Source organism: Sprattus sprattus (assembly GCF_963457725.1).
Source record: "Sprattus sprattus genome assembly, chromosome: 2".
Classification (NCBI taxonomy): Eukaryota; Metazoa; Chordata; class Actinopteri; order Clupeiformes; family Clupeidae; genus Sprattus; species Sprattus sprattus.
Window position 1 is genome coordinate 52,157,043 of NC_137921.1, and position 26,489 is coordinate 52,183,531.

Sequence of the window (26,489 nt, forward strand, 5' to 3'; positions counted from 1 at the left end):
ATTCGAACATGTTACGGAGTAGTTAAATAGAGAGTACTGTTTTTTTGTGTTTGAAATGTTAATATTCTAGTGACATAAATAAATAGTGTCCTAAAATCTTTCAAATTCCAATGGCCTGATCAAACTGCAACTTCACGAAAGCTTATGTCAAGAAAACATTTCAAACATAATACCAGATACTAAAAGAATGCCTAGAAACATCATTATCTTTAAATTCGATATCCATATTTTGTGTAAAAAGCCATCAACCACTAAAAGCCATGAACTACAATCCACCACAAACTAGAGACAAATATGGCATTATTTATTAGACATTTGGCATTATTTTGTTTAGCAGTAGCACAAGTGGACATATATATAAAAAAAAATCAGCAAAAGATGTAACTGGATGGATGGACAACATTAAATCAGGCAGTGCTGACAACTTTTCAGATGAGGCCTGTTTCCTGTTTTAAAGATTCTGTACAAGCGCACACAGATAAGACACCATCAGTAACTACAAGATCAGCACGGAGTCTGTGAACTACATTTTTTTTTCTGTAGTGATGAAATGATAAAAATAGTATTCAAATGTAACACAGCCACACACACTTACACACTTATTTCCAGTCAGTTTGCAAGAGTTTTTCGGTTCAATGTTAACACCAAAGAAAAAATAAAGCGGTCATCAACTTAGTTCAGTAATTTACACAATGGATTCTAAAGCAAATTGTTAGATACCCAATTATATACAAGGCATGTGTATTTCGAGCGCTTACATTCTTCTTACACATTAGCCTGTATCCCTTCTTTTCTTTATAGGAGGTCCAAAGTTACCCCATTTCAGTGTTTGTATTGAGTGTGTATGTATTGTACGCTTTACATGAGAGTGTGTGTGTGTGATTTAGTGGGACTGAGCGATGCTAGAGAAGTACTCCAGCATGTCCTGAATGGTGAAGTCCATGATTATTCCAGAGCCGGGGTAGCATCGGCCAATCAGCCCTTCAAAGTGCTTGTACTGACGGATGAACTCATCCTGCATGGAGTGCCACACCACCTAGTGGAGAAGAGACACATTACAACAACAGACAACCACCACCTCCATCTAGCGTGACACTTCCTGTCTAATATAACTTTTACAACACAACCTCTTTGAAAAGCTTTCACCCCAAGTCACTCAACATCCCCCTTTGCTCACCTGTAGCAGGCTCTCCTCCTCGCACAGGTGCTTGTCCACCTTCTTGTAGAGGTTGTCCAGGCCTTTCTTCACTTCTTTGCCAGGGTATTCCTTGATGACTTTACGCAGCTCCTGTTTGCTGAAGGCCAGCTGGTAGCTCACCTCCTCCTCACGCACGCCCTGAGACACACGCACCTCCACACCCTCAAAGAAGTGCTGTGTGAGGAACAAACACACAGACACTCACGGTCAGGGACAACACTATGTCCTTTACATGTGTCTGACTAATAAGTCAGTAACTCAACTGTAACACACATAACACACAAGTATGTTTAACATTAAAATGAACACTTTACCCTAATCTTAGAGCCCACATCTCTCTCAGCACTGTAATTAATGTATCAGTACACAGCTTAGTGACATTTTCACAACTGTACTCCATTCTGGAAACAAGCTTGTGAACTTTTCTGAAATTCTTGAAACCCTCCCTTCCTCTAACCTTTCATGTCTTTCTATCAATGTCATCTCTTCTCTCTCCATCTCTCTCCCTCCATCTCCCTCCCTCCATCTCTCTCCCTCCATCTCTCTCCCTCCATCTCCCTCCCTACATCTCCCTCCCTCCATCTCTCTCCCTCCATCTCTCTCCCTCCATCTCTCTCCCTCCATCTCCCTCCCTCCATCTCTCTCCTTCCTTACATTGAGTTTCTCCAGCGGCTGCCCCAGTGATGTGATGACGTAGGACTGCAGGTGATCGGTGTACTTGTGCTTGGCCTCGCGCCGCTCCGACTCCAGGCAGGAGATCTTGAGGCGCGACAGCGTGGAGAAAATGTGGTGGAAGTTCTCCATCATCACCACGTCCCGCGGAGTCTTCTGGCTCTCGTTGGCCACCTTCTCCACTGCAGGACACATACAGACAGGGTTATTTAGACGCGCAAGCTAAAGCTGAAGTAATGGTTTACAAATGTCCAGCTTACGAGCAAATATTAAACTGGAAAAGACCCAATGATGCTGCAAAGATCCAGTAGGTTCATTTTTTTCCAGCATAACATTGTTTGCATTGAAAATGTTTACCACACAAATCCATATGTGAGGACCATGTTAAGTGTGCTATGTGTGACTGTTGATTGCTTGCTAATTTTGATTTCTCAGCTGCACTTACAGATGCACTGTTTGCGCACGGAACATACTGAATGCTTACACATCCAACCACAGAATATAGATATTTACACCAAGGTCTTTTAAAGCCCTAGCATGACTGGACGACGACCTCACCGTTCTGGAAGACGGCTCTGATGAGCTTGCTGTAGGCCTTGTCCAGGTCACCTCGCCGCTCCGCGTTACGGAAAATGGTCTCGGCCAGCTCTGCAAACTCCTCAAAGCCTGTGACGAAGTTCAGGATGCCGACCTTGCTCTTCTTCGAGATCTTCACCTCCTCCATCTGCCTGATTTGCAATTGCTGGGGGGGGTGGAAGGGAAGAGGTCGGGTGAAATGAAAAACCACAACTAGATAGCAAGAACCACCCGCATAGAAATGCATGCAATGCTTGTTCGGAATATAACCACACAAAAGCATCTGGCTTAGGGTACCCAGGGATGCAGGGACAAAGAGGAGACTCACGATGCACTTGTCGAAGTTCCTCTTGACCGTGACGAGCACGTTGCCCAGCGTGGTGCTGAGGTAAGAGGCCGGGTCCACGTTCTCAGCGGTCCACACGTGGTGGCTCATTTTGACCAGCATGTACAGCGAGTGGAAGCTGTCCATCTTATCACCCAGGGCGATCAGGCAGTTCAGCTCCGTCTCGATGCTCTGGAAGATCTTGTTCATCATCAGACGCACCATGTCTCGCCTGGTGGAGAAGGGGAGTATGTGTTACAGGTACATTCACATTCATTCAAAAGCACAAGCAAACGCGCATGCACACAGACACACACACACCAGGAGGCAGCTGTGTAATCATTCAGTTTGACGGAAGCATATTCAGACCTGAAATGAGATGACACCTTTAAGATACAATAAAACTTCTGGGTGCCCAGAAGCCTCATTCCCCCTAGGATGAATGTCAATAACAAGTGTTTTGGAGTGTCAACAAACAACAGGAAATTGGAGAAAAACATGGTGGCCAGATGCCATTTTGGAGTTAAGTAATCAGCTGACTCACTCTGAGGATATGGAGTGCCTGTGCTCGTTGACTGAGGGCCTGGAGGGAGCGCCTCCATCTGCGTCATCAACCTCAGCCTGGAAAAAGATAATGATGTTTTATGGTCATAGTTTGATGGCACACTCCATTTTAAAAACCACACACACACACACACACCTGAGCCAGGGGAACCTGCTGCTGCAGCTTGAAGAACTTGATGATGAAGTCCTGCTCAGCCAGACACAGAGGCTCCAGCTCACTGAGGACCTGCTCAAAGATCTGCAGGGTGGAGTGGAGAGTGGGTGAGCTCACTGAGTCACACTTCACAGAAAACACTGACTCATAATATGAACACGTCACATTGATAGTCATAGTGTGATCCATATTCTGCTGGTGGCTTCTCTCTCTCACACAAACACACACACACACACACACACACACACACACACACACACTCACATGTGAATGCACATACTACACAAACAGTCACACACATTAATAAACAGAGCCACTTGCTGGCACACACAATCACACACAAAACTATTCAAAGTCATGCGGTGATCGTCACCTTGTCAAACTTGGTCCTGTCTGCGACGTCAAGGTCGGAGGCAGACATGTTGCCCATGTCGAGCAGGGAGGAGGACTGGGATCTGCGGCTGTTGGAGCCCTGCACCGCCAGCTTGTTCAGGCTCGACGTGGAGCCCGTCAGCTTCCCCGAGCTGCCGTGCAGGCCTGCCACGCCGTGGGTACCGAAAAACAAACACAGGTCACCCTCTGACAGCACTGCATGGAGAACATGCTGGAAGCCTTTCAAAGAACCTCTGTTTATATATATCTTTTACTGTTCTATGTTCGTTTAACTGTTTTATTACACTTGACCTTTTTTCCATCTCTTATTTTTCAATGTTCTTCAATCTGCTCATTTGTAAAGCGCTTTCAATGACCAATGGGCATGAACTTGATCATTAAACCTGCCTTAATCTGGTTTCAAACACTGAAATTTATTCTCAAACTCAATCATTACACTTATTACCACAACAATCACAAGAATACTTTTAGCAATAAATATAAGTCGGTTAGCAGGCAAAGAAACAAGTGTCAACTTCTTATTGGTTTGAAAGACTGGCTAACAGGAAAATCAATGTTTAACACCAACAAGCTCAAAGGACCTTGTTCAAAAGAATGGCATCAATAAAACAAGAGTCTTATTCCTACTGATCAACCACTACTGAAAAGCAAACTGACACCGCCGCTCATACGAGTCTCCCGGTTAGTCTGACATTCACATGACTGGCTGATAAGCCACATGTGTGGAGTGCATGCCCTGTAATCTAATCTAACATAGGAAGGAGGTACCCACAGCGTGCCCAAGTAGAAACAGACAGACAGTTAAACAGTTAAAAGACTTTGGCCAACTGCTTAAAATAAGTGACAACTGTAGTAGATCGGGGGGGGGGGGGGGGCTCAACCATGGACTTCTCTACATGGGTAATAAGCTCAGACTGACTAGGCTGTGACCCAGAGTAATATGGTGTCATACAGAGGCAAAGACCTCAGTGTGTGAGTTCATGTTTATCTGGCAACACTGCCTGAGTCTATATTGTGGCAGAGGACTAACTAAGGTCTGTGCTGCATGGTGTGTTGGTGCAGAGGTAAAGACTACCATGTTAATGTCATACTTCTGCCATATAAGCATCTTTAGCATCTTAGAGTAAGCATCTTTAATAAGGACACTCCGGTGAAGTGTGTCTTCGGTACTTCTGGATAAACGAACATCAAAATCTGTTCTACCTAAAACCATCGAAAACTGTAACTATCAACAACTACCGCGGCAAAGCTGAATGTAAATGTGCCTGAAGGTAAGTGTGTGTAAGCTGTGTGTGTGGTACTTACTTTCCATCTCCTGTTTGAGAGCACTCTCTTTCCGCGGAAGCGTGGCTGGCAGCCGGTTAGAAAAGGCAGGCAGAGACAGAGACTCGTTAGGCTCAGGGCATGCAGTGAGGGGAGAGGGTGGGAGGGATAGGGGTTGGTTTGGGGGTGGGGGTTTGTGGGGGTTCATGGGGGACACGTCAAAGGGTGATAGGTCATGGGTCAAATGCTGACATGCGCTGCGGTGGCTAAAAACCAATAGGCTTTTTTCCCTTTGTGTTTTAGAAGAAATAATAAAAAAAGCTGGACCAGAAATTCTGACCATAGCATGCCGAGAAGTTACTTCCTGCCATTCCCAAGCAGGGAGAAGAGGGTAAATGGTAGAACGCCTGTTGACGGCTAAAGGGTGTATTGGTTTTTGTTTTTTAATGTTGTGGTATTACAGAAACATTGTGGTGTGGGTATAAGTAAGCCATTAAAAGTAATAGTGGCATCTGTCAAAATAAAATACGTGAAAAATATCTTAATGCTACATTGCAATTTGAAGTTTAAGTTGTGCAAAAGAGGAAATTTAAGTAGATCTACATTTATAATGAAATTGAGTGGTTCCTTACTTTAGTGTATTCTGCTAAACTCGTTTCATTTAATGTTCTGGATTTACATATGTTTTTACAGACTAGGTGTACACAAACAAATTGATAACCAATGCATCAAGTAAATATAATGGGAGACCTTGCCTTTTAACTACATCATGGTTGTGGGTCCTAAGAGTATGTTGACTTTTTGGCACCAAAACATCAAATTGCAAATGTATTCCCACTTCTGTTCTTATAGATTTCAAATACATGTAGCCTACAGAGACATATGCTGTAGACAGTGCAGGTATGCTAGAGGTTGGTGTTTAATGTGCTCTTGTGAACATTGATTCCAGCCAAGCGGGGCATGTCAGAACTGCACAATGGAGACACAGCAGATGAGGAGACAGAGACACAGGCATCTAGAACACTGCACACAGACAGCAGTCTCAATGTCTCACTCTTTAATGTACACATAAGCATACTGCGCTATTTAGCACTGAAAGCACAGACATTAACTGCACGAAACGTCAGGCAACGAAGGGTCCTACATTAATGTAAAGAAAAAAAACTGGGAAGTTAAAAAAAGACACACTGACTCACAGCACTTATGACTACACAGACAAAAAGCACACATAAAAGCACTGTGATGCCATAGTTCACATTTCATATCAATGTGCTTTGAGCAAGGGGACTGCACACAAACACTCACAAGTGAACACACACACACACACACACACACACACACACACACACACACACACACACACACACACACACACACACACACACACACACACACAGAAATCTTACCGAACTTTCCCTTCGCCTCCTTGGTAGTGCCAGTCATTTTGATTTTTGCCCCTTCGAAGAAGTCTTTGATTTCCCTTTCATACAATCTGGACATGTAATCAACATAGGTCTAGAATAAAATATATGAGAAACAAAGGAAAGGATCGTTAACAAAGTGAGGTGAAATGCAGGGCGACATTGTGGCTACAATTTCTGACTTCACAAACAGTGCCAAGCTCACAGGCCATGTACTGGCTCAGACGGGATGCTAATAAGTTGGATTTGGCAATTTTTTGTAAGGTAAGGTGTCTTGCATGGTAAATATGTTCAATCATGATGAAGCTGATCTGAACAATGAGAGTGAGGATGACGATGATGTGGTGGTGGTGGTGGTCATGCTGGAGGAAGACCCTTACCCTGGACAGGCCGTCGTACTTCTCCTTCTGGGTGTTCTTGAGCCACTCCATGAGCTTGGCATAGCGCAGCAGGTCCCGGTGCAGAGGGCTGTGTTTGGGCAGGGCCAGGTCAGGGGTGTGCTGGGACAGCGTGGAGCTCTGGTCATGGCCCTGAGGGAGAGCAGAAAAGAAAGGGTCTTAACAGGCCTGTGTGCTTTTAGACACACAGACAGACAGACCAACAATACACAACGACACATAAACAACCTCGAACACAAACAAACAAGCAAACACAAACACACACGCACTTGCTAAAAGGGTGTAAAAAGCTACTGCCCTTATTATGGAAAAATCACTGTCATCTTCATACACACAAAAATCAAATGCAAAAGCAACAAAACCAGTTATCAGTAAACAAACCCAGCTCAAACATCTGCTCAGAGATCTAACACATGCAAACAAACATACAAACACACTACAAGACACGGCCAGGGGTTGGTGTTATGATGGCACTCAGACAGCTCTCTTGGTCAAAAGCATTTTTTGGTACAGATGCTGATTAACCACCCTTTAGAACATCATGATGTCATAAAGTAACCCCGGACAACAACCAGCTGAAGGGGAACGTTTAACCCATCTGTTGCATCGTTACCACGGCAGCTACTGCGCACGTTTTCGTTCATCAGCACGTGTCTCTGTACCATTCACAGCCTGAGCTGAGGGGCAGGGCGTGCTCTACAAAGCAGCGCTGGGATGATGGCTCCTCTCTGGCTCGCTGGGTAACAAATGTCTTTGCACTTGCCTGGCTGGGACACAACATGCTGGTGCACAGGCAGAGAAGCAAACCTCACACACACACACACACACACACACACACACACACACACACACACACACACACACAAAAAGCAAAGTGCTTTGTCCCTCCCAGCCACAAGGGGGTGATAAAATGGTGCCACAATGAGTTGACTACAATGAGAGGGGGTAGCACGTTTGGGTTAATTAAAGTTCTTGAGTGAAGAAGAGTTTCTTTTTTAATTCAATTTTCTCAGATGGAGGCGGACAAGTTAGGTCTTCATGAGCACAAGCCATGCTCTTGACAGGAACCCAGGGCACCGGATGAAGGGGTGGGGGTGGGCATGGTTAGACGAGGAGGAAATTAGGTCACGTGTTACATCAGAGGGGGCGGGTGCTGGACATGTGTACTCACAGGGAGTGACAGACAGGAGGACCTATAGAACTGAGGGATGGTCATTTTGAAGTGACTGAAGTGGTTGAACTGACAGAGGGACAGAGGGAGAGAGAGAGAGAGAGCACAGAGTTGCGTGATGGGGTAACAGAGCGAGGCAGGGCGGCCAATCAAACACAGGAGCAGGAGACAAGAGACCAATCAGTTTGAGGATAGAGAGGAAAAACAGCCAAGAAAAAGAGAAGACAGAAGGGCCGACAACTAATGAACAGGAAAATCAAGCGGCAAATATTTACATACATACACCAAACAAGACAACATTCACCCCTCATAGGGGGCCCCAGAACATTGACATTGGTCAAATACTGTACAGTTCCCTGGGTGACTGGTTGGAGGGGGGTAGCATTGGTGACAGGAGGGAGCACAGCTTCTATCATGTAACATGAAGCCTTCTCTTCAAACACAGTGCGTGCAAAGTGAACTGGGCAGCTGAATGGGACTGCTTGTGCAAGCAGGTCGTAGGAGTGTGCGCAGATACCTGGTGGACGAACACGTTGTTGAGGTGGTTGGTGAGGCGCCGGGCGAATGTGTCCCTCAGCTCACTAAACAGCATCTGCTGTTGCTTCACCGCAGCCAGCTTATCGTGCCCTACAGGAAGCCATTTTAACAAACATAGATAATACATGAGAATAATTTCGCTTTGGACTAAAGCATCTGGCAAATTCCATAACCATAACCATAACCATTGGTGTTTGTTTAGGGAGAGAAGGCAGACAGCAGAGGGGGAGGAGGCAGACAGCAGAGGGGGAGGAGACAGACAGCAGAGGGGAGTGGTGGGCATACCTGGCCTGAGAGCCACATTCATGCACTGCAGCAGAGCCTCTGAGGCATTGATGCAGGCCTCGATGCCTTTGGGGGTGGAGAGGTCACCCTCCTGAAGGGCCCGGATGTGCCCTCTAGACAGGTCCATGTGGTTCTGTAAACAGACAGACAGAACGACCTGCATCAGGAGATAATTCCAGTGAAGGGCAACAGCAACGGAGAAGAAAATACTGCTCACCACTATACCTGCTTTTTCCGGACAATGAATCATACCAAAACAGAAATTAAACAGAATGAATCATGTTGTAGGGTTTATTTGACATCTTTTCAAACCATGCTGAAAGTTTTTCTGTGATAACTGACTGTCCCATCCCATGTATGTCATATGGCAAGCTTTGAGATACATGTTCCTAACACAAAGATATCCGACATGGCCTCACCACCAGGAACTGGATCTCGTCCAGGAGTTTGCCGTTGTTGGAGTTGCTGATCTGGATGAGGTGATTGCTCTGGGAGATCTGGTCCATCTGCTGCTTGACGCTCTGCAACATCTCCTCGTAGCTGCTCAGCTTCCCCTCAATGGTGTCCACCTCGCCCAGCGCCTTGTCCAGCAGAAACATCAGGTTGCTCACCTGCTTCTCCGAGGCCATGATGGACTGGATGTTTGCCTGATTGAGGGGCCAGATTGGTGGGAGAGAGGGTCAACAGAAGAGTAGAAAATGGTAAACCATGAAACAGGAGCTAAATAGGAAGCAGACTTGAAATGACAACTCTCAGCCCAATCACACTGATTTCTCACAAACCAACACAAAGCCAAATAAACTCAAGTAACTCTAAGCCAATATCCTGGAGTTGTCTGTTCACCATTACAGATGACACTGGTGTAGGCAGCCTTCTGTTCCACTCACCCCATCCAGTACTTGCAGCTCTTTGGAGAGTTTCTCGGCGAAGGCTTCTGCGTTGGAGATGGCGTACTCGCACACCTCCATCATCCCCTCGATGTCCTGCTCCTCGCGGGCATTCAGCTCCTGGTAGTCATCAAGGGCATCCTCGTCGCCGCCGGCAACGCTCTGGCTCTCACTGCTCGGAGCTGACTCTGTGGACGAGTCAGGAAAAGGTTGAGTTCGCACACATGGGTTGATACCCAATAAGTACACATACATGCTGTGCTGTTATGGTTGTATGGCTTAGATTGATTCGCATGAGGTGACAGGTGGTTTAGGACAGATGACCTGACAAGGAGATACTATGGGAATGGGCTAAGGTAGTAGTGGTATGAGAGGTCTGGAAGGGCCATGAGAGAAGAAAGTAAAGAGTTTTGTACCAACCTTCAGCTCTAGGAAGCTCTGGCCAGTGAAAGATTTTAGAGAGAAGAGTACAGGAGAGATTAAGCATCACAAGACACACACAGCCATGCTCCAGTTCACCAAGCACATCTCACAAAGCAAACAGAAGAGATCTGAAGCAGAGCCATGCTTTTAGGGCCCAGCGTTGGAGAAAATCAAACTAGGTTTACCCTGACAAAGCATCACAGTCTGGGTTAAAAACCATGGCTTAAAGGAACAGCGCAAACAAGCCACAGGGCTTCTTTTCACAGAGGCCTCCTTAAGCCCAATCAGTAAGGTTGTTGACAGAGAATGATTCATGCTGTACTATTCCCTATCACTTGGGTGAAGGTAACAGAGGAATCTGTGTCTGGGCAACCCATACATAGAACCAGTAGAATACCAGACACAACAGTCTAGAATTATTTTTCCACAAACAGGCTGGAAAGGGCATGAGAAAGACATAGGAACCACAGAGACCCTACTTAAACAACGGATCCATAACAATAAAACAAAGAGCCATTTTGGAGTACTGGAATGAACAAATAGAGGAAATTAAATCTGAGATTCTCCAGATTAATTTGCACAAGGTGTAACATAGTTTCTACAGGTTAGGTTTTAACGTCTACATCAGAGCATTCAACACTAAATCATGTTAGCCGTCTACATCACAACATGCTCACAGCACTACAAAGGCTTGCCTTCTAGAACTCCAATTCTATGAGTATCATTTTTGAATACACTGAACAGTAGGCGTCTCATACCTTCCAGAAGCTGGGCACTGACGTTGACAAATTCCACTTTCTTCCGGAGGTAGCGCTGGTTGAGCTTCCAGATGCAGGAGATAAAGGAGTTCTTCTCTGCTGTGCTGCTTGCCACCCAGCGATACACCTTCTCAAAGTGCAGGTCAAACTCTGGGTTCTCCTGGAGAAGGATGACGACGCATGCCAGTCATGAATTGAAGAACAGGCACATGCAGATCCAGTGAGAACAATCTTAATGACCTATGACCTCTAACCTTGTTGGCATCTTTGGCATCCACCTCGGTGAGATCCCGCAGCTCCCATGCCACCTGGCGCTTGTAGAAATCCCCCTTATCCGACTTCTTCACCTTGACCACTTTCGCCTGCACCGGCCGCTCTGTGGTCACTACATTGCAAATCAGAGAGTGGAATCTTAATGTTTATCATAGAACGGGGCTGTTTGTCCCAGTTGGGTTATGCATGGCTGGAAAAAAATAAGTCACATAAAGAATACAGAATTGTAGACTTGCTCATATTCAAAGACAAGCCGTCATCCAAAGTACGATTTATCTGAGCTCTAGAGGAAGACAATACACCCAATATATTTCAAAGAGGTGAATACAACCCAACAGGGAATCTGGTGAAGATGACGGCAGTCCATTACCTGTGGCGCAAAGAAAGCAGTTCTTCTTCTTCTTCCCTGCCTTGCACACATTGACGATGCTGAGGAGACGCTCATCATTCGGCGTGAAAATGTCCCTTTGGAGGGCATGCTTGATGGCTGTCATTTTGTTAACTGTATCAACTGTAAGAGGAATAAACAATGTATGTGGACAGCAATACCTGAAAACAAACGCCATTAACGTCTGGCGCAATTGTAAGAAATTGAATACAACGCTTTCATAGAGGGATGGTTTAATATTCTTAATATTCTGAATGTTAAGCACAAACTGAGTGCGGGTGCAGACATAGATATACAATTTCTAATATATATTTATATAATTGAATAGCCAACCATTCTATAAAGCAGAACAACCTCGCCCACAGTCTCCAGTTTGCCGCGCCGCTGAATACTATATATTATACGTTGTGCGATTAACTGAATTGAATGAAATGTCATGTATGCTTGATTAAAGCTATTTTGGCTAGCACGTCAGTTTAGCCACCATGGGCAGTAAAAGTTTGCATTAGCGTAGCCCATATCCGCAAGAACCACTTTGATGGCCTGGCAACAGTAGCAAGACACTTTAACCAGAAATGTGCACACTGCCTCACCAAAGCAAGGGAACGTTTGGCATTCACAAGTGTTTAATTTATTAGTTACTGTTATTACGCTAGACGGTACATATCTGGATAGTTAGCAAGCCAAGCTATATGCGATGCTAGAAGGGAGGCGTCTTCGTTCCGACAAAAAGGTTTAATGCTTGCTTTTGGAATGCACACTTAACTTACCTCAAACGTTTTCACAACCAGACAAGTTTGTAAAAATTACACGTTTTCTTCTTTCATATCCGTTTAAATTTGTATTTACAGGACTGTCCTTCAGTGTAAGTTCATGATTTCTGTTTTGTGCGGTCAGCTGTCCTAGCCCTGTTACTTCCTGTTTCCGGAGACATGACGTCTTCACGTTGAGTCAGATGATGCCGCACTGAAATATTTATCAAAAACGTTGCTGTCCTGCATCCAAGGAAAAGATCACGAAAGCTGACAAATCTACATTTGATCAACATCTCACCAACACTTGCTGTCATGCCATTTTATGTTAGACTCTTCACTCTTGGATTGCAGAATGGCTCAAAAATCTTTTGGATCTTGTTACAACCATCATACCCGTGAATCAAAGTAAAAAAAAAATCCGTGTGTGTGCCAGTCTGATGTGTTCAAAAAAAATCAACTCTGAAGCTGGAAGAGCTTGGAAAAAGTACTTGTAGACCTGGAACTACAGCCAATGGCAATGCTATAACAAAGGACACAGGTCTGCCTCTAATGCCAAATGCGCTCTCTGTCACGGGAGTTCTCAAGTGTGTGTGCAGATGCCACATTTCAAGACAAGGCTTTTTGAGCTGAAAAGAGAGCATCGAGGGAGAATTGATAATGTCTGTGTAATCTGCACTGACATTTCAACTGTTGATTAAAGCCCTGACAGCCATTCCTTGTTTTGATAAAGATCAGTGGAAAAGCTTTCAAATAACCATTAGGCATGAGCCAGCCGAGACACAATATATCAGTTTGGCATTTGTTCAAAAATAAGTAGCATAAAAATATTCTATGAAACAGTGACATTTTGATGTTGTTGGAAATTCCACAAGATAATATCATACATTCATTTCTGAAAATCTGCATTCCACTAAATTGTTAATGCAGAAACCTCCGCCAAGGAGGTTATGTTTTCGCCCCTGTATGTTTGTTTGTCTGTTTGTCAGCAGGATTACGCAGAAACGCATGGACCGATTTCCATCAAACTTTGTGGGGAGATTGGGTAATATAATGGAAATAATTTATTCGATTTCGAAGGTCAAAGGTCAAGGTCACAAGGCGGAGGTTTGCATTCTCTGAATGCTCCCATTCTTGTTACTCATGTTAATGTAGAGAGTATTATAGAGAATCATATAAATGCAAAACAAAAAATGCCAGTTTGTTCCATTTCTGTAGTTATTTGATATATTTACATGAACTATAATAAATCAATAAAACTTATACTGGGTTTTGTATTATAATAAAACTCCTGGTGTGATATTTTTGTGAGATTGTTTTGTTTTGTTAACTGTGAGTCAAAACAAAATGGGTATGATGTGGTTTGATCTGACGTCTGATTTGTTGATTTTAAATGGGAAAGCCTCTTCCGCTCGTGTGCTATATCTCTCATCCCCCACATTTGTGCGCCTACAGTGTGCACTGGAGAGGATAATACCATAACCATCAAGTAGCATGGCAAAATGAGAAATGTAATTTGTCACTATCAATATGTTTTCAAGCAGAAACTTTTTAACCTCTTCAGTTTCAAGGGTCCTCTGCGTGCACTCGCAAACATTTCCGGATCTCTCTTTGGCTGGCCCATACTATTCATGAAATGGAGAACTCTTGGCTGTGATTATGGAGTATTAGGGGTCACAGGTCACCAATATAGGCTGCCATTCCAGTACATAAAGTTAATAGAAAAGTTTGTTCTTTTCTCAAGTAGGTGAACAATAGATAAGGCTTCCAAAGTGAGCAACACTGTAATGTGCGACAAGAGCTGTATCTACACATGCTAGTGATGAGGCTAAAAATGTAATATTAGTGAGTTCACATTCAGTGAAACTTTTTTTTTATCTGAAATCTAGATGTCTACTTCATCAATCAATTAGGTAAGAAATCGCAAAAGACACAACACACACATACATTTTGATTAACCAAAGATTGTGCTTGAGACAAGATGTTGTGGTCCAAGATGATGTCAGTGTTATTTTCAAGAAAAGGCATAACATGCTAGCTCTGTTTGACCTATCAAAAGCAGGGTTAGGGAAAGGTTTACACATAAATTATACAAAGAGTTCATCCCCTTTTTAGGCATTTCTGAGCACTAACCAATAGTATTACACATCCTCGGACATCAAAAACAGCACACGACTCACAGCAATTGTGAGAAAGAATAGAACAGAACACCTCATGAAATGCTACACTAGTTGGTGTATTATCTAACATCAGTAACTCTTGTATTTTTTAAAGCATATAAGGCTTGAAAATGATGTCTTGCAACCCAGAAGTGTTATAAGCAAATTACATGTTGTGTTGGATTGAAAATGATGATGATGAATTCCGTGTCAATTTCTGATAGTTACATTATCGAGAGCAGCTTCAGACAGGACAGGACACTTCCTTGCTGTGGTGCACCTCATGAGACGAAAATTAAAGACAGCATTCACCAAAAAATACAGAGCGAGGAATTCTCCCTAACACCAGAATGTTGTACTTCATAAGGAGGTGAAAACAGTAATTGAAGAAGAGGGGAAGCATTCACTGAACAGAAATGCGTGTCTGTGTATGTGTGTGTGTGTGTGTGAAGGGGGGGGGGGGGGTGGAAACATTCAGTTAACATACACTGTCTCAGCCATCCCTTCTGTTGCACTGTGCACAAACTGATGATGATGAACGGCAATTAGTGAGGCATACAATTAAATCTGGGAGAGGCATGTAACATGGAAAAATGAGAAAGAGTAATTGAAAGTCTGTGGTTTCTTGGTGATTAGAGAGTTTTGATTGGCTATATTATGTTGCTGATCATTCGCTAATTTGCAATTTGAACGGAATAGCAGCCCTGAAAGCCAAAGCCATGTTGGGGAGAATCACTGATTCTCCACAGTCATGATAATTCATCATTGCTTCAAAATTGCTGCAAATGGAGAGTTGACACGAAAAACTTGGCATGAACATCCACTGTCTGTATATATCTTATTTTTCCCCCGGTATGTTATTTTTGGGAGTTTTCTGGTTATTCTTTTATTGGGCAAATATGCAATATATGTTATGTTATTTGTTAAATCCAAAACAACCTGGAGAGATCCAGAGGTGTGAATCCTAATGAATTAGCTTTGTCAACATGCTACATCTGAACTGTGCTCGACAGTTCCCCATTTTCTCTCTGTGAGGAAAGAGAGTTTTGATTGTGAGCTGGAAATCACTATGTACTCTTTGCAAAATGTTCAGATTCTCACAGTACCACTAAAAACCTCAAAACGGATGATTAGGATCAGCCGGAAGCTGCAGAGATGGAAAGCACAGCACAGCACAGCACAACAGAATGCAACACAACACACACACACACACACACACAAACACACACACACACACACACACACACACACACAAAAACACACACAAAAACACACACACACACACACACACACACACACACACACACACACACACACACACACACACACACACACAGTGTAATCCCAATTTACAAAAAAAGAGAGTGATCAGTGATATACAGGTGTTTGCACTCAAACAAGGAGAATGATTAGACTTTACATAAGTAGAAACCAATGACTCCTTCCCTTTTTTAGATCATTTTAGGCTATGTATGGTCAGTCAAATTTAGGAGTTCAGTAAGTGTGTGTGGGTGTGTGTGTGGAAGATCCAGTGTATGTGGTTGTAGAGTGCTCTCAGTCATCGTATAATGACTGCAGTAAACAGGCATGGCCCCTGGCACAAACTATTGTGCTCTCAGGGAAGAACACATGCAATAATAAGCACAGTGGGCACAACACACCATGTACCAGCTCACTCAGCACACAGGAGGAAGGTTTGGTGAACTTTTAACTTTTTAACCCCTCAAGCTGTTTTCACATGTTGTGGTTCCAGTCCAGCCTAACATAAATGTTAATAATGCTCTTTGTAAACATTTGATTATGATCTATTTGAATTTACAGTAAATTTAACAATATGAGCATTTGTCTATATGATGTTCTTTTTTAATAATTATGCATCATCTCTAGTTTGTAAGCCTTCTTTTCATGATGAAAACGTTTCAAAACAATAAAATGAGGATTACATCTTCTATTTTAAATCTTCCCCTCTGAAATAAAGTATACTCTCTAACAGACTTATAGAAATATGGACAACCACAGGGAGTGAAAAAGTGAACAGACTTTATGGATGAGTCAGAGCACGATTAATTACCTCTAAAGGACGTCATAAAGTCATTAATCTTCCCATGATGCATTTAGGTCTCGAAGGCCACTCTTTGCAGACAAGCCAAATTGGGGCTTGTATCACAAATGCCGGTCGAGATCATTTCCACTTTCGCCCACTCTGGGAAAACAAACCTTCCTGTTATAGATTCCATCACATTTCAGCTTTTGGCTGTCTTTACAGATCATGAAATTAGATGTTTTTATTCCATCGTAGAGGCCAAATATGCTCTAGTACAGTACGTCTCTGAACCATCTCTGGTTAGTGTAAATTCGATTGCCTAACATGTCTCTGTACTATTGGCTACTTGATGTCGTGAAAATTGACCGATAGGCTACCATATGATTCGTGTGATGTCAGGTAGCCTTCCAATCAAACTGCATGTCAAAACAGATAATTCTAGAAATCATCGGGCTGAAAAGGAGCTATCCTAGTACCTACTGTTCGTTTATGCAACGTGATATCCAACAAATAAAATACGAAGCTGATGTTGTGTGTGTGTTGTGTTATATGTGGTGATCTAGCATTTCATTTGTGTTGTAGACCTACAATATCACTTGCTTATTTTATAGGCTAGTTGTACCATGGTTTTCTGTACATACAGCCTTGACTTTGTCCTTGTCTCAGCTTTGAAATTGTACTTCAAACCAAAGATGTTGTTTACAAATCAATCATTTGAATAGGTGTAGCCTCAGGGCCCTTTGTGTTCTTAATCCAATCTGGTTGTTTTTGTGTGTATGTGTGTGTTTGCAGGAAGTAGATTTTTGATGCCGGTAGCCCCTCATTCTTGGCTACGTCAAACACCAATGCCTCTAAGATGCTGTTGTCATCTGTGGGAGATGAGTCCCTCATGACTGCCAACAGTATTGCTAGGATTCTCTCCTTTATATATCCGTGACATCAAATGTCATTAAAGGTCGCAAGCTCATCAATCTATTTTGTTGATCTTTACCATGTTATATTGCCTTGAACTTTAATTACATTTTTTCAAGTTTGTAGTCCATGTCACTTCAGTGATAATTGATAGAGAAATGTAAAACTCTTTAATCAAGTATATCCATATGTGTGTTAATCATATGCCTCTGTGGACTGAAACATGACGTTTCTGTCTCTGTACGTCTTTGATTCTTAAGTGCTGACGTATGACACCTCTGTGTGTGTGTCAGCGAGGGCTGATAAGAAAAACTAGTGGTCCTTGCTGATGCATCACGTTGCAAAAAGCATAGCAAGATGACCTCTGACGTGGGAAACCCACCATATGGTTATCTCTCCTGGCATAGTGCTTTGGCGTCAGAAAATGCTAACTTCAATTTATATAAACCTTGTGTGATGTGTTTAACTTCGCTTCTCTCCTGTCTGCTTCAGTCTGGAAGTGAGCCCGGGCTCTCTCTCTTCCTCTAAGATGAGGGTGAGCCTGTGCTTCTCTCTTGTCTGCCAAGACATGAGTGAGCACGGTAAGCTTATTGAATTAAAGATACTTATACACCAGGAGGTAAACTTGAGTGTGAATTTTCACCTAACAATAATGTCTCACAATTACTCTGGTCTCTCAGCCAGCCAGCCTCCATCAAGCCCCCATCAGTGTCACTTCTCCCCCACCACAAAAGCTTTCCCTCTCTGTGCTCTCAGCATTGTCTTCTGACACTCCATGCTTGCTTACTTTATCGGACAGTCAGTCAGTCATGCTGTCATTTTAGACTTCTGGAATCATTTCCATTTGCAACTTGCAGTTTTGCCGACTTTTCTTAGTTAGGAGAACCTATGTGAGTAGGTTTGCTATGTGATAGTGTAAATCACATGTGCACAGCCACAGGAGTGCAAACCAATGTATTCCATTCTTGACCTTAACCTTATATCCTGGCGTGGTGTCTATAATTTGCAATCAATTCTGAGGGGAACTGTTCCACTCAAAACCGCCTGATCCCCCCCAGTTACAAATCAGCAACTATCTTCATAGAAGACATTGGCAGATTATTTATTCATTTGATATTTGGAGGATATTTCCCAGGTGAACTGTGCATAGCAAGTATATTACATTGAATTCCCCCTTCAGCATCACTTATAACATGAGTGGTTCAAAATGTACACACAGGTTTACAGACACACACATACAGACATAAACACACGCACGCACATACTCACACACACACACACACACACACACACACACACACACACACACAAACACACACACACACACACACACACACACACACACAAACACACTGTGTATTAACATCCCTCTGCACTGTCTTAATATTATAACTTGCCACATGCAAAACTGCATGCCTCCTCGTGTTAGAAACACTTTAAGCAATTACTTTACCCTTCCCTTGTAATTTATCCATCCCTCCCTCACACACACACACACACATGCATACACATGCATTCACACACACACACACACACACACACACACACACACACACAGACAAACACACACACACACACACACACCACGCACACATGCATGAATATACATCACACGCACGCACAGATTACACACACACACAAACTGTGTATTAACATCCCCTCTGCACTGTCTTAATATTATTTACAACATGCCACATGCAAAGCTGCATGCCTCCTCGTGTTAGAAACACTTTAAGCAATATCTTTACCCTTCCCTGTAATGTATCCAGCCCTCACTCACACACACACACACACACACACACACACACACACACACACACACACACACACACAAGCGCAAATACACACACCACCCTCACACGCATACATACACATCACACACACGCACAGATTATACACACCAACACACTTACCAATGGTTAGGATTATCCAGCACATTCACTGACAGGTTTCAAGTTGTTTGTCTTTGCCATCATCTAGACAGCAGGCACACCTGCAGGGACACAAGACCCCTGAGAACGGAGCGCTTGACATTTTCATAATGAGGATCACGATTATGATAGCGCAGTGATGTCATAAGCTCAATTTATATCAGTGCCACGGGGGAATGCATACACTGCAAATTTAACTACAGACACTTGGAGGGGCTGTTTTGGTTCTGAAGCTCATTTAGGCCCTGCTTTAGAAATGTATCCAGATGGGTCAGCTAATGCAGTTTTAAATCTGTTGCTTTTACGGGATAGCACATTGTACATCATTAGCAGTATGTTAGTAATATAGCCTCCACCATGATGTTCCTGAAAAACTAAACACTGTGTTGTGATGAGATGCAAATAATTACATTACAGAGGCCAATATGTTTAGATGACAAATCAACCCCTGATAGGATATTTACCAGTTTATTGAAACCTGAAAAAACTGGAGGGACAGACCTAGTTTCGTACTCCATGTCACTATATATCTTAATCTCAATGTCAGGTGACCTTTCATGAGGTCAAGGCCTCTGATCTTCAAGAGTGATACATTTCATCTGATAAGCCAACTAAAAATCCTCAGTGGGGAGATTGGAGCCACAGTTACATAAGATTCAATTAAATTCAACTCAATTGACCTCAATTCAGTTGAATATGTAGTTTTGCAGACCACTGCACATTAAATATGACAGAGTAAACCGGTATTAACTGTAACAACAATCTGCCCATTACACGTAGGGGTGAAATTGCAGCCACTGATGCATCCCTATTGTTCAGATTGTCGGATATAACACTTTAACTATGAGTGCATTGCTTCCCATTTGATTAGTTTCTCTTTGGTCTCAGCATCTCCTTTTTAGCACAATGACACAAAACACCACACATGTTGATCGATTGATTTTTTACGTTATCTCAGGTTTTTCAGCATAAAAATGGAACAACACACCAAGTTCTATATTGTCCATCATGTTAGAGACATCTAGAGACACAAAGGTTAAAAGAGGACATCACAATGACATACAGACCACCTAAGGACCAGTGAATCCCCATCCAGTTTCAATAGCGCCTCTTGAAAAAGCCGCCTAGAGCTTTTTTTCTGCTGTGCTCCCCTAAGCGTCGAGAGTGAAAGAAAATGGAGAGTGTTTTGCCATGTGAAATGCTGAACTGGTTTGGAATTTATTTATTAGAGTTTATTTGCTTGCATGGCAAACTAAGCATGCACCAGTGTTAATTGGTTACGCAAGACTCTGACAACCACCCAGGGACTTCGTTTGGCTCTTTGTAACAAGCTTGGATATGCATGTTTCAGTTTTCACACAGGACTTTTGCACATGAGAGAGCATTCACCATTTGCTCAATTTATTCACTGTTATTCCTTGACATACTAAATGATTCTCACACACATGTTAATTCCATGCTTGGATGTCAAATTGAAGACCACTATCGGCATGCAAACCCATAATTAGGAAATGTAGGAAATGATAGGAATATTCCTTGCACGCAATAACAAGAAACACTCCAAAAGAATCTTGAGAACATTATTCTGTTGTAAATGTTCTGTGCATGACAGGATATGCTGGGTTGCACAGTGTTGTTTCAGATAAATACACAAATGTTTTCAATGGCCATTGAGCCTTGACCTGTACACAAAATGGTGTAAGCAAACTCTTGAGACAAGAGATTTTTTTTTTAGACTCATAGACAAAGAGTTAAGTTAAATACTTTGCCAGTGAATACATACAGATGGGCTCTGATCAATAAGATTTATTCGAATCTTATTCATCTTAACAGAAGAGATTCTTAGAAATAGTCTACGTCGTTTATGTTAATACGAACATGGGAAGAGCCAAATAATTATCCCGTTCAATAAAACGCCTTGTCAGTTTTTGTATCGGGGTCGGAACATTCACTGTTTGCGGAGCTGTCCAAAGGGATGTGGTGCTGAAAATAGGACAGCGCATACGGTAGCAATCAACAGCTGGTCAAAAGTGACGAGCATATTTTTGCATGTGAACGAAAATGACCAAAATGCTTGCGGGCGTTGAGAGAAATAAAACTTTGATGCCACCTATAAAATAAAAATTCCTAGTAAAATGCATTTATTATGTAAAGCGTATGACAGCATAAGCTAAAATGGAATTTAATTTCAGTGAAAAGCCACACGCACAATATTACAAGGAACCATACCCTCACACAATTAAAAATCTCGCAAATGAATAGGCTTATGCCTTTTGAAAAAATAATGTCATGCAGTTTTATCACTTCACATTCTTCAAATTACTTTCTTAACATTGGTTTCGGTGTTGTTTGATACCCCAAATTACATGGGCCAACCGTATAGCTTCTTTCTCTATGGCAAAACTAGAACCAACGTGGCTATTTCCAATTCGTTTTCTAATAGGCCTACTCTCGTTTGAAATTACATGCTGATGGGCCTCTCAATCTAACGTTATTGAAAGAGCATTGTTGGTGTAGGTTGAGTGGTTTAGTTACGTCCACAAATCCTGTGTGCATGATGTAGAACATCCACTGTCACATTTAGCTGCTGATGCACATAGAGAAATTATCTAATCGTTTGTGGAAGTATGTATGTCCGAGTGTGACGCAATTTACTGTCTAATGATGAGTAAAAAGAGGGTGTGACCTTGTAACGCCTCCAAATTCCTCCGGAAAAACGTTAAAAGTCTGGCAGCGGATGCCAGTAAGTCAATACGCGAAAACAGTGGTGACAGAAAAGCTCCTATCACACACCTTGCTAAAGATGCGAACCCACCACTGCCCCAGCGGATCCTTCCACAGTTCCAGCAGCGGCAGCAGCAACAGCAGTACGGCAAACTCCGTGGGTCTTAACAGCACCATGAGCACTCCAAACAGCGCGGTCCTTACGCTCGCAGTGGCTTTCCTCCTCTCAGCCATCCCCCTCTGCAAAAGTAAGTTTGACGCCTGTTGCTCCTTTCAGACAGAAATTTGTGCGTAAAGAAAAAAGAAAAGAAAAATTAAGATGAAGCAAAAGTTTCAAAGTTGCTAAGTTATACTGCTTATTATGCATACATGGTTGATGTCATTGCCTTCACTGCTGAAACATATACTTAAAAAGGTTTTTCCTGTTGCGTTGTAGAGAGTAGCCGCTGCATTTAAGAGTTACTCATAAAGATCTAATGTGTTTGCCACTTTTGAGATTTCAGTAGTTTTGACGATTATGATGCAGTAGTTCAGCAAAAAAAGTCACTTTAGCACACACACTCTCCCTCTCCCTCACAATCTCTCTCTCTCCTCCTTTCTCTCTCTCTTCCTCACACTCATTCACTCTTTTCTTGGGCAAAACAGAATTTTAGGAGGGTTGGATTTAGGTGGCCAAAGAGCTGATGTTTCTGTCACTGTAACTAGGACTTGAGTGGATCATTTCCAAAGTCATGGCTTTGTATTTTATTCTCATAATTAAATACACTTTAACTCTGGGTGGCAGCAGAAGGGAAGTCCACGCCTTCCAAAGTCAGACACAGTACCAATAATTAGCTGTTCTGCACTTGGGATAATTGCTCCTTTGGTGATTGACCCTAGTGGCTAATTCATTTCAAATTAGTAAGCCTGCATCTTCTAAAGAAACAGAACAAATGTAATAAAATCATGCCAATTACCACATGCTAACTTGCAACAATATGTCAGCAGGAGATTTGTTCTGTCTTTGGAAAACCTAAATCGATTAGCAAACATAAAAATTCTGTCACCCACAACAAACCCAACCTGCACTGTGTGTGCATTGACTTTTTTGGACTTATTTGGATCTCTAAAAAAGCTATCATAACCTCAATTGTTTTATTTTTAATTTGGATTAAAATAATAGATTTGAGATCTCTTTTGCCAGTCACAAGCAGACATGTCATTTTCACTAGTCATGAACCAAAGCAAGAGGAATTGAAGTTATTCCAAAGACAATATCAATGACTACATATATGACAAACATGTCTCTGGCTGTACGAATGCTGTCCTTGGAATTCTGTGCTGCCGTCTTTTCCCTCATCTGCAAATGCCTCAGAGTATGAGAGATATGCAACATCGTTCTGAATTAAACCGTAAAAGACATCTCATGAAGACCTCAATCTTTTTATGTTTTCTTGTTTTCTTGTTTTGTTCTATTTCAGTTTTTTTCTCTAAAACCCTGTCTGCCGTGTAAAGGTTATAAAGCCATAAAAGGATGATGTTTATGGTATTTAATGGAGACGGGGCAATGGAGAGATCTATATAAATGCCAGGGTGCAAGATGATAGATGAATGGATTAAAAGATGGATCAAAAATATTGTGACGGCAAAGAGGAGAGATTAAATGGGTGCACTTGTTTTCTCACGGTATGCAGAGATAACATCTTGAGGAAGTAAAATCTCAAATTGAAGGAAAACAATAGGACTCACATTTTTCATGCTTTAGTGAAAAGAAAACAGCTGGATTTATTTCAGCACATTTCAGTGTAACACTAATGATGTGTCCTGCAAAAGAAATAGCTTTTACAGGCATGAATTTTAATTGTAATGGAACCTTGGAGTCATTTCAGTATTGTATAGACCAGGTTAAATACAGTAATCATTTAATATTTTAAAAACTACATATTGATACTTGTCGTCTGATATGTTTTTCGCAATGTTAGCTTTAAGATTTTAGTGGCCAATACAAGCCAGACAGTAGTATGATTAACATTTGTAGTTTTTCAAATAGACATGTAATCTTTGATATCTCTCTGTGTTGCTCCCATTTCACATCAATTTGGCTTTAATATTTCACCAGGCATCGGGCTCCTATATGAAAGTCATCTTATCTGAGCTATTTCCTATTATCATGTCTTTCTGCTTATGTGAAAGGTGCTGCAGTTTTACAGCAGAAACCCACGATAGACTATGACCAGCTACTAAGCCAGGTAACAACACATATATGTTCTTGCACACACATGCTCCATATCAATACCCCTCTGTCGAATTCTGTGCATGTCTATGTGTAAACTACCAGTCATTTGTTCCCTTTTGTATAGACACTCTCTCCCCATTTCTCTCTCTCTCACACACACACTCACATCTACGTTTCTGCTAAGTTCTCTCATAGTCAATTTACTCTCTCTCTCTCTCTCTCTCACACACACACACACATCTACGTCTCTGCCAAGTTCTCTCATTGTCCATGTATCAGTATTAAGTTCCCTTTCGTACAGACACTCTACCAGTCCTGAATTTCTCAGGTGGTTTGTTGTTCTGTAAATAGATTAGTATACTCTCCTTTCTGGTCCTTAGGTAAATGACATCTGCATATCCTTCCTCTCTGAAGACTTGCCCTTTAGGGTAGGATCATTTGCATAATTTGATAGAATTAAATTCACTGCGTAATATCGTCATAATGTCATGTCAAGTAATATCTATTGTGGTTTGTCCTCCTCTCTCTCTCTCTCTCTCTGGTGCTGAAATGACTCTAGGCACGTGGCACACTGGGAGAGGTGTGCGTCCTGATGCTCGGGGCTTTGGAGAAGGCTCAGGTGAGACTTTTCTCCTCGCTCTTTGCCATGTTTGGGAAATAGTGTTTTCATAAACCACTTGAACTTACTGGTTTATTTTTTGGTGTGGTGTGGTGATGCAGGATTTGACGCCGAGAGACAACAGTAAAAGGGTAAGTCCATCTCACTGACATTCAAATATATTTGAGCTGTGCATTTGAGCTGATGCTAGATCAGCACAACAACGCTATCATGACATCATTAATGTTTATCTGTTAATGTGTGTACTGTATCTTTGCTGGTCTAAAACCTACCTGTTGTTTGTTATTGAATCTGTGTGTGTGTGTGTATATCTGTGTGTATTGTCTCGTGCATATGTATGTGTGTTCATGTCTGTATGTGTCTGTGTGTATTTGTTTGTGGATGTTTGTCTCTCTCTTTCTCTGTATGCATATGTGTGTGTGTGTGTGTGTGTGTGTGTGTGCCTGTCTCTGTAGTTCTTGTTTCACTATACTAAATCAAAAGCTGCTGATGAGAATAAGATGGTAAGTTGGTGGTTGTACAGTCTGTCTCCTGCCTGCTGCTACGTACAGTATAGTGAAAAAGCCCTGAGTTCCAGCCTGATCGTAGATCAAAATCATTCTTCTTGAGGGTTTCATGATATCTTCGCTCTTGGTGCACAGAACTGACAATGCTTGTAGTGCTGTACTAGTGTTGTCATACTACTTCATCTGTAATTTGTGCTACAGCTAATGCTAAAATGTGTTACGATTACTGTTACTACTGCTACTGCTACTGCTACAACTACATCTACTATTTCTACTACTACTACTACTACTACTACAGCTACTAGTACTACTACTACTCCTACTACTACAACTACTACTTCTACTACTACTACTACTTCTACTACTTCTACTACTACTAGACCTGCTATTACTATAACTATTGTTGCTGATTCTGCTATTCAATAATAATAACAATAATAAGAAGAAGAAGCAGAACAACAACAACATCAATAATAATAATAATAGTCCAACACAATGTTAGCCTATATAACAAACACTTTCTATACCTCTATGTTTGATAGTTCACATAACAAATAGAAACGCGATCTTGAATCTTCTCTCATCTCTTGCCTCTCGTTGCCATACAATGCCACCAGCAAGCCTCCAATCCATGACCCTGCTACTCATGTGGGCCACTGCGCCCGAGTCTGCATGTGCTTCTCACCCGCATCGACTAGACTCAACATCAATCAGTGCAGAGACAGGCCAGGACGAGACAGTGAAGTCAGATCCATTAAAAGGGCCAATTTATGAACTATCATTTTTTTTTTAATTTAAAAATAATTTAGAAAAAAGTTCAATCATTCATATTTCATGGAAACTTATGTTCTGGACAACTGAGATATCTCTTATTGATGTTCTAGCTGCTTACAAATGAATAATAATATTATTTACTTTACACAGTGTGGTGATGAGAAGAT

General features: G+C 42.1%; 1 protein-coding gene across 1 annotated transcript; it reads right to left on the reverse strand.

Annotated features, from left to right (window-relative positions):
- Positions 1 to 287: 287 nt before the first annotated feature.
- exoc1 (exocyst complex component 1) lies at positions 288 to 12,592 on the reverse strand. The gene is made up of 19 exons (XM_080833689.1): positions 12,457 to 12,592; positions 11,669 to 11,809; positions 11,280 to 11,410; positions 11,026 to 11,185; positions 9,845 to 10,032; positions 9,377 to 9,604; positions 8,958 to 9,090; positions 8,653 to 8,762; positions 8,136 to 8,204; positions 6,947 to 7,096; positions 6,551 to 6,660; positions 3,863 to 4,034; positions 3,472 to 3,573; positions 3,316 to 3,392; positions 2,775 to 3,003; positions 2,429 to 2,612; positions 1,853 to 2,052; positions 1,178 to 1,372; positions 288 to 1,036 (listed from the first exon to the last, which is right to left on the reverse strand). The coding sequence occupies exons 2-19, from the start codon at positions 11,790 to 11,792 to the stop codon at positions 884 to 886; spliced, it is 2,715 nt and encodes a 904-aa protein (XP_080689815.1). The 5' UTR covers positions 11,793 to 11,809; positions 12,457 to 12,592; the 3' UTR covers positions 288 to 883.
- Between the last annotated feature and the right edge of the window lie 13,897 nt (positions 12,593 to 26,489).

Bases quoted from the DNA above. Each gene is read 5' to 3' on its own strand.
- exoc1 (XM_080833689.1), bottom strand. From the start codon at position 11,792: ATGACAGCCATCAAGCATGCCCTCCAAAGGGACATTTTCACGCCGAAT. The intron at 3,574-3,862 runs GTGACGATCACC...TCCACCCTGCAG, and splicing joins ACAGGACCAAGTTTGACAAG to ATCTTTGAGCAGGTCCTCAG. The intron at 1,373-1,852 runs GTAAGGAAGGAG...TTCCTCACACAG, and splicing joins AGCCGCTGGAGAAACTCAAT to CACTTCTTTGAGGGTGTGGA.